Here is a 13,856-nt window from a genome sequence, read left to right as displayed (position 1 = left end):
CAATTATTCTGGAGTCACATGGCTTAGTGTACAAAGGTTCCATTCTGCAAAAAACCTCACAAAAATCAGATTTTCTTGAACTCCATGTATAAGGCAGTAGCTATCATTGGTCATTCTGTAACATTATTTTGTCTTTGGCGTACCAGAGTTAACATTTGATTTCTTAGAACTTGATATTGCTTGCCTCTCTGCCAATCTGTTAGCTACTTGAATCAGTGGATCACTTGAACCACGGATAAACCTCTTGATTTGACCCATATTGTTCTCAAACTTGTACGCTGAACAATAGTGTAATGATCTGTTGTAATTTGCAACATCAGTGAGATGTAGCAAGCAATGCACATTATATGAGATGAAACTCATGCTATACAGGCTGCTACCTTTTTCAACAAAATATGTTAACAGCTCATCTGCATAATCACGATGCTCCATTAGGTTTTCACTGTACAAGATGCGCATTCCAATACTAAGTGAAAGGAAGTGAATATACTTCTCCTTATCGAGAACATATTTCAAAATCACTGGTACAGTATAAAGCAAAAATGTTCGGAATTCAGTTGCTTTCCAGTGCTTCAGTTCATCTAACCCCCTGGGTTTCCTATTGAATTCAGGAGGTATGTGATGTCGGACAGCTTGATGAAAATAAGTAATGGGGCTAAGATGTCCAGCTGATAATCTATGGGCCAAAGGTCCTTCTTTCCACAGCTTAAACATTAGCTTAGTCACTCCTAGATCTACACAATGCATGGGATCTATTGGCAACTGCCTGATCATATCAATGTCCAGATTCAAAAGAATGCTATCTGTTTTGTGATGTTCAGGATTTGTCTTCTGTCTAAATGACTCATTGGTTCTGAGATTTCCTTTATACAAAAAAAGCATTTTGCTCTCATGAACTCCCTTTAGATCACAAAAGTCACAGCCATAGCGGCCATTAAACTGAACTATTCCTTTGATGAGGGCTCGTGCTGGTGCATCACATATGATGTTTTTAGGACAATTCTCTTCCTTTTAAAGCCTGTTTCCATCAGTTCTTGCAGCTCCTCCATAAAATCCCTCAAAAACTCCAAATCATTTGGTTTCTTTGCTCCAGAAAACAGAGCAACAACAAAAGGACTGTTTTTCACTTCATCAATGTTGATGACAGCACACTGAAGTGGCCACATTGTGAGGTTTTTGGACTTGAAAATGGGTAGGCCATCAATATTCAAAGAAATCTCAAAGTGGTCGTATTTTGAAGTGTCTTGCTCAGACAGAGTATGCGTAAGACCTTCCTTTAATCCAAAATATGTGTATTTGCCACCTATCAAAAACAAGATTTTACAGTTCAGTGAAATTTCTGAATAATATTGCCAAATGAGTGCATGGACATTTTCAAAGTTAAAATGTACATGATTTTTCAGTTATTCTCAAACTGCCAGAACGAGGTGTTTTCAATAGTGTTCGTCCGTCTGCTGGAACATCAATGTCATGTTCCTTCAAAATCTTAAGCAAATGAGTGAGAGAGGTCATGGAGATGTTGAATTTCATTGCCCACTCAGACAGCTTTTTCTCCAGAGACAAAACTAGCTCTGAGTTACTTTCACTGGTAACATCCATGGAATCATTTAGTCTATCAATTTCATACCATAGCACTTGATCTTGCATATTAATTATGGTATTCTGTTGTGATTCTGAATCATACTGTTCTTGCAAGTCTTCATTTAGATGCTGCTCCACAACATTCAGCATATTTCCTGAGTCGTCTGATGAGTAGTCTAATTCAAGTTCTCTGGAGGAGTGTTCACTATCAGAAGAAAATTATCTTTTTTTGATTTTCTACGAGCTTTTTGTTGCTGTCTTTTCAATGCTTTAATTTTTGTTTCCATATCCTAACAGGCCAAAAAGAACTTCTTGTAACCCATGTTAAAATATGACATAAATAATTAAAATGTTAATTAAAGTTAATTAAATTTAGTTAATTAAAAATGTTAATACGACAATTTAATGTTAAGATTAAAAGTATGCTGACAGAAAATTAATGTCACTGCCCCTTTAAGGGACTAGTGACGCTAGATACAGCACTTCAGTGACGTTGCAGCAGAGGAGAAATCGGAGAGAACGAGCTGTTTAATAAGCCGAGAAAAGAGTGAAAAAGTTGATTTTGCAGTTGAAAAAACATAACTTACCTGGTCGGGAACTGACAGGGATTTTATGGGAACTAAGCCACACCAGTTTTGGTGAGTTTGAGTTGTTTTCTCACATTTTGCCGTGAGGTACTTTTTTTTTTTTCTTTTTTTTCTCCGGCGGAGAGCTAACGTTAGAACGTAGCTGTTTACAAGGAAATGCTTCGCCATAAACTGTTTACCAGTTAATATTTTAGGCTTATGGAAACTGTGAATGTTATAAATGTGAATGTATGCTTTGTAAATGAGAGATGTGTACGGTAGTTGTGTGAGGAACGGAGCTGTGAGTTAAAAGAGATCGCTCCGTCACCATTTTTGAGGTGAAAAAGCACTGTAGCAGTAACGTTACAACTCAGAGACTGAAACATTCATTTGTATTATTTGAGGATTTAAAAAGAGATTTATTGTGTTTATGACCTGTTACACAGGTCAGGTTTTTCTGCTTGGTTTGAAGCTTGGTCGGAGCGAAGATTGGTCTGCAGTGTGCAGGCGTGCACATGCACAGACGGGATTCAAGATGGCGAGCCAGACCCAGACTTTCAACTCATCTTCTCCATTGCATCAGTGAGGAAATCTCCTGTGTATGGTAGCTCGCTGCCAGAGTGGTAGGAGAATCAGGAATTGGTTTTGAATTGAACTGGAAACCGATTGAACTATTATTTTTGGACTGAATCGAACTGAAACTTTTCATTGAACTGAATAATTGAACTCACATTTGGACTTGAACTTATGTTAAAGTGTCATACTTTTATTTTCATGTTGAGTTCATATGTTTGAATGTGATTTGAAATGCTTGTGGTCCACTTTGATTTGGTTGTGTAAACTGAAGGTATTTTCTTACCTGTAAAAGAAAGGGAAAAAGAGTTAACTCAGGAAAAAAATAGGAATTCTAAAATAAGTTTAACCTAGGAAAAGACTTCTCTAACTAAGATTAGCCTGATTAAAATAACTTAGGTGAACTAAAGAACAAAAAGAAAGTGAAATACCTTTTCATTTATAATACTTACCTAAATACAAAGAATCTGCAGGGTATTTTTTTGTTTTGTTTGTTTGTTTACTGTATATTCTATGTGAATTTTGCATTCAGTAAATTGCCGGCCTTTTGTATTTAAAGCAACGGTCTCTGGTGTAATTATTTTTATTTATTTTTTTGCTCCCCACTCCTTAGAACCTAGAACTGGTCCGGTGGCACTGTAAGTGGTGTGATTCCGGTGTTACAAACTTGGCGAGCCAGCCAGGAGTGGCTTAAAGCATTTAAAATTAGAAACCAGAGGCCGTATAGTATTGTTACCAGTGATTCATTATGGATATTATTCAAAGGAGTAGTGTGAAGATCCCTAACTCGGTTATAGTTAGTGATATAGCTGGTACAGAAACTGATGAGGAACTATACGATTTCCTGAAACAATATGGTTCCATTCAAAGGGTAGTTCCAGTAGATTTCGTTGAGCCAGTTTCAGAAAAACAGGTTGTAGTAGAGTATGTATATGGTACAGCTATGCAGTCTCTCTTACCTTCATTGCCACACAGACTCAACAGTAAGACCCGGACTGATGTAACTTATCACATTAGAGCCTTAGCCAGTGTCTACACACCTGTAGCTAGCAAAACAGCTACACAGACTTACCTCTCAGAGTTAAAGGACATTGCAAAACAGACTGGCAAAGACTTTGCAGCTGTCCTCAGAGAAGAGCTCTCCGTCATCAGTGAGAGTGTCGAACTAGATCAATCCAAAACCCAAGAGGAAGATATAGAACAGAACTCACCTGATACCCCAGGACAATATGGCCCTGAAAACGCTGCACAAATAAGCCCCTTACCTAGTACGGCCACAGGGCAGCATGTTCAACATCATTGGTCTCCACCACCATCTAGAGAAAAGACACAGCCTGCTCTGAAACTTTCTGACGTCAACCCACCTGACATACAAAAAGTAATAGTCGAGCATATAGTGAGAAATGAAGATTCTGCTCTGCAGGTGCAGACTTCTTTGAGACTCAGACCTTTCTCTGGGCGGTTCCCACGATCCAACAATGAAGTGGATTATGAGACATGGCGTTCCAATGTGGAACTTCTCCTTAAAGACACAACACAGTCTGATCTTTACAGGTCACGGAAGCTTCTTGAAAGTCTCTTATCACCTGCTATCGATATTGTGAAGCACCTGACACCTGAATCTCCTCTTAAAGCATACTTGGAGATCTTGGACTCCGCTTTTGGCACTGTCGAGGACGGAGATGACCTCTTCGCAAAGTATCTTAACACAATGCAAGATAACGGTGAGAAACCCTCAGCTTATCTACAACGGCTGCAGGTCATGCTGAACACCACCCTAAGGAGGGGAGGTGTAACTGCAAGTGACCTTGACCGCCATCTTCTCAAACAGTTTGTCAGAGGCTGCTGGGACAACCTCTTGATAGCTGAACTCCAGCTAGAACAAAAGAAACAAAACCCACCTACCTTTGCTGAACTTCTCTTGTTACTACGCACAGCAGAAGATAAGCGTACTTCCAAAGCATCCCGCATGAAACAGCACTTCAATATTGCAAAGCCAAAAGTGTCTTCTTATTATCAAGGTATTTATGTGCAGAGTGAAGACTGCAATCCATCTCAGTCAGCGCTTGATCACAGGTCCGAAATCCAAGACCTAAAGAAACAAATAGCTGATTTACAATCCCAGCTTACACGTATCACACAGAAAGACGGCAGAAAGGCTAAATCAGCTGCCAGACCAGTAGCTCCCCAAACAGCTATCACTCCAGCATCTCCAAGGCTGCACCACAGCCGAGATGTAAACAACAACACAAGCAATAGACCAAGGCCCTGGTATTGCTTTAGATGTGGAGAGGACGGACACATTAAGCCTCAGTGTGAAAGTGAGCCGAACCCATGTCTCGTAGCTGAGAAGAGGAAGCAGCTAAAAGAAAAGCAGTTAGCATGGGACATTGCAAATGGCGCTTCAAAGCCTGATCATTTAAACTAGACCCAGTTCCGGTTGTGGGACAAACGGGGACTGGAACACAGACAAAGTGTCCCAAAAAGAAGCTGCACAGAGCCTGTGTGTACTCCCACACACAAAAACAGACAGTGACCCTGCCAAAAGGGCTGATTGGAGCCAAGTGCACTGCACAAGTGACCATAGGTGACAAAGACTGCAGATGCTTGTTGGATTCAGGCTCTCAAGTAACAACGATCCCCAACTCTTTGGGAGAGTCTCACTTACTTATGAATTCCTATGAATTCATAGGTCTCACTTACCTATGAATTCCTTGAATAACCTGCTTGAGGTGGAAGGAGCCAACGGCCAAAGTGTTCCTTACCTTGGCTATGTTGAGGTCCCCATCAAATTCCCAAAGAGCTTGCTTGGAGCGGACATTGAGGTGCCCACACTAGTTTTGGTTGTACCTGACATGCGCTCCACCTTGTCATCAGTGCTTATAGGCACAAATACTTTGGATGTTCTTTGTGAAGAGTATGCAGATATTGCACCTCAGAACTATGAGTCTCTCCCTTACGGCTACAAAGTTGTCTTAAAGACCCTTGAAATCAGGAAAAGGCAGTCTGTTGATTCCAGTCTAGGAGAGGTGAGGCTTCATTGTAGGGACTTTGAGACTATTGCAGCTGGACAGACCAAAGTCCTTGAAGGATCAGTGAGCCGCAGGACAACTGATGTTGGAAAATGGGTGATGGTAGAGTCATCAAAGTCATCTTCCCTGCCAGGTGGCATTCTGGTGACAGATAGCTTGGTAAGCCTTACACCAAAACTATCACGCTACATACCAGTCATGCTCAAGAATGAGTCACATCATGACATCACTCTATCTCCAAAGACTGTAATAGCAGAGATACACGCTGTCAAGAGCGTTCAATCAATTAAGACCCCTGACCCAGACCTTCCCACAAAACCTGACCAAAAATTAAATCTCAACCTTGACTTCACTGGCTCTCCTGTACCCAATGAGTGGAAAGAGAGGATAACTGAGAAATTAAGTTCCATGCCGGAGGTGTTTGCACTGCACGAGCTTGATTTTGGTCGCACTGACAAAATAAAACACCATATAACCCTCCGTGACGAGACAACATTCAAACATAGACCAAGACCTATACACCCTCAAGATATAGAGGCTGTGCGTAACCATCTCCAGCAACTCCTGGATGCAGAGGTCATCCGTGAATCGGAATCGCCCTTCTCCTCGCCGATTGTTGTCGTCAGGAAAAAGAATGGCGACGTCAGACTCTGCATAGACTACAGAAAGTTGAACACCCAAACAGTAAAAGATTCATATGCCTTACCCAATCTTGAGGAGTCATTCTCGGCGTTGACTGGGTCCAGGTGGTTCTCAGTACTCGATCTCAAATCAGGATTCTATCAAATAGAGATGGAGGAAGCAGACAAACACAAAACCGCCTTCGTCTGCCCACTAGGATTCTTCGAGTTCAACAGGATGCCTCAGGGGATAACTAACACCCCTAGTACGTTCCAGAGGCTTATGGAGCGCTGTATGGGAGAGTTTAACTTGAAGCAAGTCCTAGTTTTTCTTGATGACCTCATCATCTTCTCCTCGACACTGGAGGAACACGAGGAAAGGTTGATGCACGTGCTCAACCAATTGAAAGAGTTTGGCTTGAAACTGTCTCCAGGGAAGTGCAAGTTCTTCCAAACTTCTGTGAAGTACCTCGGCCACATCGTGTCTGAAAAGGGCATCGAAACTGATCCAGACAAAGTAGCAGCATTAAAAACCTGGCCAAAACCAAACAACCTTAAAGAACTAAGAACCTTCCTGGGTTTCTGTGGTTATTACCGCCGGTTCGTAAAAGACTACTCAAAGATTGTGAAGCCACTCAACGAGCTCACTGCTGGCTATCCGCCGTTGAGAAAGCGCAGTAAAACCACAGAGAACCGTGAGAAATACTACAACCCAAAGGACCTCTTTGGTGACAGATGGACGCCTGCTTGTCAGGCAGCGTTCGACACCATTATTGAAAAACTGACAACAGCACCCATCCTCGGGTTTGCTGATCCCAAGCTCCCCTACATTTTACACACAGATGCGAGCACCTCGGGACTCGGTGCTGCCCTTTACCAGGAGCAAGAGGGACGGAAGCGAGTTGTTGCCTATGCAAGTCGAGGTCTGTCGAATTGTGAGTCCAGGTATCCTGCACACAAATTAGAATTCCTTGCCCTTAAATGGGCAGTGACAGAGAAATTCCAGGATTACCTATACGGGAACACATTCCTTGCTGTCACCGATAGCAATCCATTAACATATATTCTTACCTCTGCTAAGCTCGATGCCACGAGTTATAGATGGTTAGCTGCTCTGTCGACATTTGATTTCCAGCTACAATACAGAGCCGGTAAGCAAAATCAAGACGCAGACGGGCTGTCCAGGCGTCCCCACGGCAGATTACCTGATGACATATCATCACAAAAAGAGTTTGAGAGGATACAACAATTCACACAAAGACACTTGTCAGAGGCTGATTATGCACACCTAGATGAAAACACCATCAAAGCTATCTGTGAGAAGCATTTGGTTCGCCAAGTGATCAACAATCACTCTGGGGAAACATCACCCAACACCACCTTGGTTGTGTCACTTGCCCATCATCCAAAGGCTCTCCCACAAAGCTTTGAAGAAGAGGATCAGCTTGGTGGCTTACCTGTTATCCCCTCACTGACACCAGCTGAGTTAAAAGATAAGCAAAATGCCGATCCCTGTATCCGTGAAGTACTCAGGCAAGTGGAATTAGAAGAGAAACCCCCACCATCCTTGAGGAAGGAACTTCCTGAGCTTGGTCTCTTATTAAGAGAGTGGGACAAACTTACGGTCTTAAATGGTGTCTTGTATCGCAAGCGGCAAGAGGGTGCTCAGACTCACTACCAGCTAGTGCTCCCTGAAGTCCTGAGATCCTTAGTCCTCAAGAGTCTCCATGACGACATGGGCCACATGGGCGCAGAGCGCACCCTAGATCTCGTCCGGAAGCGTTTTTATTGGCCCAAAATGTCAGCCGAGGTGGAAACTAAGGTCAAAACCTGCAACCGGTGCACACGACGTAAGACTATGCCCGAAAAAGCCGCACCACTAATCAACATCACCGCTACAAGACCACTCGAACTTGTATTCATGGATTTTCTCAGTGTGGAGCCGGACTCCAGTAACACCAAAGACATTTTGGTCATTACCGACCATTTTACAAAATATGCAGTGGCCGTCCCCACCCCGAATCAGAAAGCCAGGACAGTGGCCAAGAGCCTGTGGGACCACTTTTTCGTCCATTATGGCATCCCTGAAAAACTCCACAGTGACCAAGGTCCCGACTTTGAGTCCCGAACAATAAAAGAACTGTGTGAGCTCATTGGCACTCAAAAGATAAGAACCACCCCTTACCATCCGAGAGGGAACCCTGTAGAACGTTTCAACAGGACCCTGCTCAACATGTTGGGGACCCTCGAGAATCAGAAAAAGAGTCACTGGCGGGATTACGTCAAACCATTAGTACATGCTTATAAATGTACTAAAAATGAGACAACTGGTTTTACCCCTTATGAGTTAATGTTCGGGCGTCAGCCAAGATTGCCAGTTGACCTAGCCTTTGGCCTACCAGTCAATCACCAGCCAGGCTCACACTCGCAATATGTTCGCAACCTGAAATCTCAACTTGAAGACAGTTACAAATTAGCAACTGAGAATGCTAAAAAGACAGCCAGTCGCAACAAAGCGAGGTTTGACAAGCATGTTGTTGACTCCACCTTGAAGGAAGGCGACAGAGTCTTGGTTCGAAACGTCCGCCTTAGAGGCAAGCACAAGCTAGCCGACAGGTGGGAATCCGATGTGTATATTGTCCAGAGACAATCTGGAGATATCCCAGTATATGTTGTGAGGCCTGAGACAAGAGATGGTCCACAAAGAACTCTTCATCGTGACCTCCTGCTACCATGCGGTTTCCTTCCTGTGACCTCGATCGAAAGTGAAACTAACCCATCAATGGCAGTGAGAAGACCAAGAACTCGACAACATCCTAAAAATGACAGTTTAGATGGAGCTGATGAGGATGAATCCCAATCTGACTCTGAGGAATATCATTATGATAGACACAGAAACCTAAGAGTGGAAATGCTGGGTTTTGACCCGACCCCTGAACCCATAGAACACTTATCAGAAAGGATTGAACCGGAACCCTCAAAAAAGTTTGCTGCTGTTAAGCAAGATCCTTTAGATATAACCAAAGCTTTTCCTGAGGATGTTCCAGTAGAGACTTGTGACTTGAACTTACCTGATCCTGCAGATTATGACTTACCCGATCCTGCAGACTATGACTTACCTGATCCTGGAAATAATGACTTACCTGACACTGAAGAAAGCAGCTCAACCGCTGGACAGGAAACTGGAAACCTACATGAGGAAGGCCTGGATAATGTCCATCTTTCTACTCAACCTGTTCAGGAGGGCAAAGAAAACTCCAGTGTTATGGACCAAACTGACATCAAGAAACAAGGTGACAGTTCTAGAAGACCTATCAGAGACAGAAAAGCGACTGAAAGACTGACTTACCCTGAGCTAGGGAACCCATTGGTTACAATAGTTCAGTCTTTATTTCAAACCTTGAGTGATGTGTTTACAGATTCCCTTAAAGAGCCTAGTTTTCCAAAAACCCCTAGTGTTATGACAGTATAGATTCAGAATGCACAGGGACGTGCATTAGGTAAAGAGGGGAGGATGTAACCCATGTTAAAATATGACATAAATAATTAAAATGTTAATTAAAGTTAATTAAATTTAGTTAATTAAAAATGTTAATACGACAATTTAATGTTAAGATTAAAAGTATGCTGACAGAAAATTAATGTCACTGCCCCTTTAAGGGACTAGTGACGCTAGATACAGCACTTCAGTGACGTTGCAGCAGAGGAGAAATCGGAGAGAACGAGCTGTTTAATAAGCAGAGAAAAGAGTGAAAAAGTTGATTTTGCAGTTGAAAAAACATAACTTACCTGGTCGGGAACTGACAGGGATTTTATGGGAACTAAGCCACACCAGTTTTGGTGAGTTTGAGTTGTTTTCTCACATTTTGCCGTGAGGTACTTTTTTTTTTTTCTTTTTTTTCTCCGGCGGAGAGCTAACGTTAGAACGTAGCTGTTTACAAGGAAATGCTTCGCCATAAACTGTTTACCAGTTAATATTTTAGGCTTATGGAAACTGTGAATGTTATAAATGTGAATGTATGCTTTGTAAATGAGAGATCTGTACGGTAGTTGTGTGAGGAACGGAGCTGTGAGTTAAAAGAGATCGCTCCGTCACCATTTTTGAGGTGAAAAAGCACTGTAGCAGTAACGTTACAACTCAGAGACTGAAACATTCATTTGTATTATTTGAGGATTTAAAAAGAGATTTATTGTGTTTATGACCTGTTACACAGGTCAGGTTTTTCTGCTTGGTTTGAAGCTTGGTCGGAGCGAAGATTGGTCTGCAGTGTGCAGGCGTGCACATGCACAGACGGGATTCAAGATGGCGAGCCAGACCCAGACTTTCAACTCATCTTCTCCATTGCATCAGTGAGGAAATCTCCTGTGTATGGTAGCTCGCTGCCAGAGTGGTAGGAGAATCAGGAATTGGTTTTGAATTGAACTGGAAACCGATTGAACTATTATTTTTGGACTGAATCGAACTGAAACTTTTCATTGAACTGAATAATTGAACTCACATTTGGACTTGAACTTATGTTAAAGTGTCATACTTTTATTTTCATGTTGAGTTCATATGTTTGAATGTGATTTGAAATGCTTGTGGTCCACTTTGATTTGGTTGTGTAAACTGAAGGTATTTTCTTACCTGTAAAAGAAAGGGAAAAAGAGTTAACTCAGGAAAAAAATAGGAATTCTAAAATAAGTTTAACCTAGGAAAAGACTTCTCTAACTAAGATTAGCCTGATTAAAATAACTTAGGTGAACTAAAGAACAAAAAGAAAGTGAAATACCTTTTCATTTATAATACTTACCTAAATACAAAGAATCTGCAGGGTATTTTTTTGTTTTGTTTGTTTGTTTACTGTATATTCTATGTGAATTTTGCATTCAGTAAATTGCCGGCCTTTTGTATTTAAAGCAACGGTCTCTGGTGTAATTATTTTTATTTATTTTAATATCCTTAGAACCTAGAACTGGTCCGGTGGCACTGTAAGTGGTGTGATTCCGGTGTTACATTCTGTATTAGTAAAACATTATGTAAAACATCAAAAGAGCAATGATAGTTTACGCTATTCCACCAGTGCAGCATTCTTGCTTACTGTTGTTTTACAGCGCTTGTTAATTATTGAAATATACGTATAAATAAAAACAATTTATATATTGAAATATAAAGTTAGTAATGTTGTAATGATCTGACATAACAGGCCTAACAATTCACAAATACTGATATGCAAACTAGCTGCAGCTAGCAATTTTGGTGTGATTACTGAAGGTAAAATGGCCGGTGCACATTTTTCTTCTTCTTCTTTACATGTTTTATGGTGGTTGGAAGACCAGCTTAGATGGTGCATTTACCACCGCCAACTGGACCGGAGTGTGAAGCATTCACAATGAGCTCACGCTTTACACACATGCTGAGGATCACAGTATGAGGATCAGATGAACTCACGTTGAGCTCACGCTTTACACACATGCTGAGGATCACAGTATGAGGATCAGATGAACTCACCTTGAGCTCACGCTTTACACACATGCTGAGGATCACAGTATGAGGATCAGATGAACTCACCTTGAGCTCACGCTTTACACACATGCTGAGGATCACAGTATGAGGATCAGATGAACTCACGTTGAGCTCACGCTTTACACACATGCTGAGGATCACAGTATGAGGATCAGATGAACTCACCTTGAGCTCACGGTTTACACACATGCTGAGGATCACAGTATGAGGATCAGATGAACTCACCTTGAGCTCACGCTTTACACACATGCTGAGGATCACAGTATGAGGATCAGATGAACTCACGTTGAGCTCACGCTTTACACACATGCTGAGGATCACAGTATGAGGATCAGATGAACTCACCTTGAGCTCACGCTTTACACACATGCTGAGGATCACAGTATGAGGATCAGATGAACTCACCTTGAGCTCACGCTTTACACACATGCTGAGGATCACAGTATGAGGATCAGATGAACTCACGTTGAGCTCACGCTTTACACACATGCTGAGGATCACAGTATGAGGATCAGATGAACTCACGTTGAGCTCACGCTTTACACACATGCTGAGGATCACAGTATCAGGATCAGATGAACTCACGTTGAGCTCACGCTTTACACACATGCTGAGGATCACAGTATGAGGATCAGATGGACTCACCTTGAGCTCACGCTTTACACACATGCTGAGGATCACAGTATGAGGATCAGATGAACTCACCTTGAGCTCACGCTTTACAAACATGCTGAGGATCACAGTATGAGGATCAGATGAACTCACCTTGAGCTCACGCTTTACACACATGCTGAGGATCACAGTATGAGGATCAGATGAACTCACCTTGAGCTCACGCTTTACACACATGCTGAGGATCACAGTATGAGGATCAGATGAACTCACCTTGAGCTCACGCTTTACACACATGCTGAGGATCTCAGAATGAGGATCAGATGAACTCACCTTGAGCTCACGCTTTACACACATGCTGAGGATCACAGTATGAGGATCAGATGAACTTACGTTGAGCTCACGCTTTACACACATGCTGAGGATCACAGTATGAGGATTGTGTGATGTCACTGTGATAATCGCATGATCTCACGTGTTGACTGGGTTTTTATTCCTTATTTAATTGTCCTTTTTCTCTCTCTCGCTCTGTGTTTTCTCAAACAGCATTTCTTATCATATTAGCAGAAACTATTAGCGAACAGCTTGGTCTGGGGATCCCTGCCGACTATTATTATCATTATTAATATAATTTTTGGCTTAACCACTTTAAAATGACTCTTTGGTTGCTTTTAGACACAAAACGTGAAGGAAACGACAAGATAATGTGATTTCACTTACATGGCCTATCACCTTAAAGCAAACACCCATCTCTTCTTAAAAGTATGTGTTAAAAGAGCTGCCTGCTGTAACGTTAGCCTATATCCCGCTTAGCCGTGTTCTTCTTTTATTTTTAATTTGTACATATACTGTTTGAATGACAGCTTGGTAAATCTGCTGACGATCAAATATTCAATGTCGCTACTCATAATTACTTGGTACATTATCAGCACAGCGGGGAATGTTCAAACTTTGTCGTCCAATTCCCGGTTATCTGTCTTCCTTCAGAACCACCTCCTGCATAACTCTGCCTGTTTGCCATCCCTTTGCCAGCCCCTTTCACCATCCCTTCACCCTCTCCTCATCCTCCTCGCTGCCTCATTCTTCACTCTATGACATAAGGTCGTGCCTTCCGGGAAGGTGCGTACTGTCACAATTTCTGTTAGTTTGGACTCTGTTTGTGTCAGGTCCCCATGGACTCTCCAGAGTCGATACAGGTCCCCGTGGACCCTCCAGAGTCGAGTCAGGTCCCCGTGGACCCTCCAGAGTCCAGTCAGGTCCCAGTGGACCCTCCAGAGTTCAGTCAGGTCCCAGTGGACCCTCCAGAGTCCAGTCAGTCCTCTGCTCTGCCCTAGTGGGCTTCTGTCTCATCTGCATGGCTGTGGTG

General features: G+C 42.3%; 1 protein-coding gene across 1 annotated transcript; it reads right to left on the bottom strand.

Annotated features, from left to right (window-relative positions):
- Window positions 1-772: 772 nt before the first annotated feature.
- On the bottom strand, window positions 773-1,760 carry LOC132099120 (uncharacterized). The gene is made up of 2 exons (XM_059505574.1): window positions 1,392-1,760; window positions 773-1,303 (listed from the first exon to the last, which is right to left on the bottom strand). The coding sequence occupies exons 1-2, from the start codon at window positions 1,729-1,731 to the stop codon at window positions 945-947; spliced, it is 699 nt and encodes a 232-aa protein (XP_059361557.1). The 5' UTR covers window positions 1,732-1,760; the 3' UTR covers window positions 773-944.
- Between the last annotated feature and the right edge of the window lie 12,096 nt (window positions 1,761-13,856).

The sequence above is a fragment of the Carassius carassius genome, chromosome 22 (assembly GCF_963082965.1).
Source record: "Carassius carassius chromosome 22, fCarCar2.1, whole genome shotgun sequence".
NCBI lineage: Eukaryota > Metazoa > Chordata > Actinopteri > Cypriniformes > Cyprinidae > Carassius > Carassius carassius.
This window is presented reverse-complemented; position numbering and strand designations above follow the sequence as displayed.

Excerpts from the sequence above, each read along its gene's own strand:
- LOC132099120 (XM_059505574.1), bottom strand. The coding sequence starts at position 1,731 with ATGCTGAATGTTGTGGAGCAGCATCTAAATGAAGACTTGCAAGAACAG. Across the intron at positions 1,304-1,391 it reads GAGAATAACTGAAAAATCAT|GTGGCAAATACACATATTTT; the intron begins GTACATTTTAAC and ends TGTTTTTGATAG.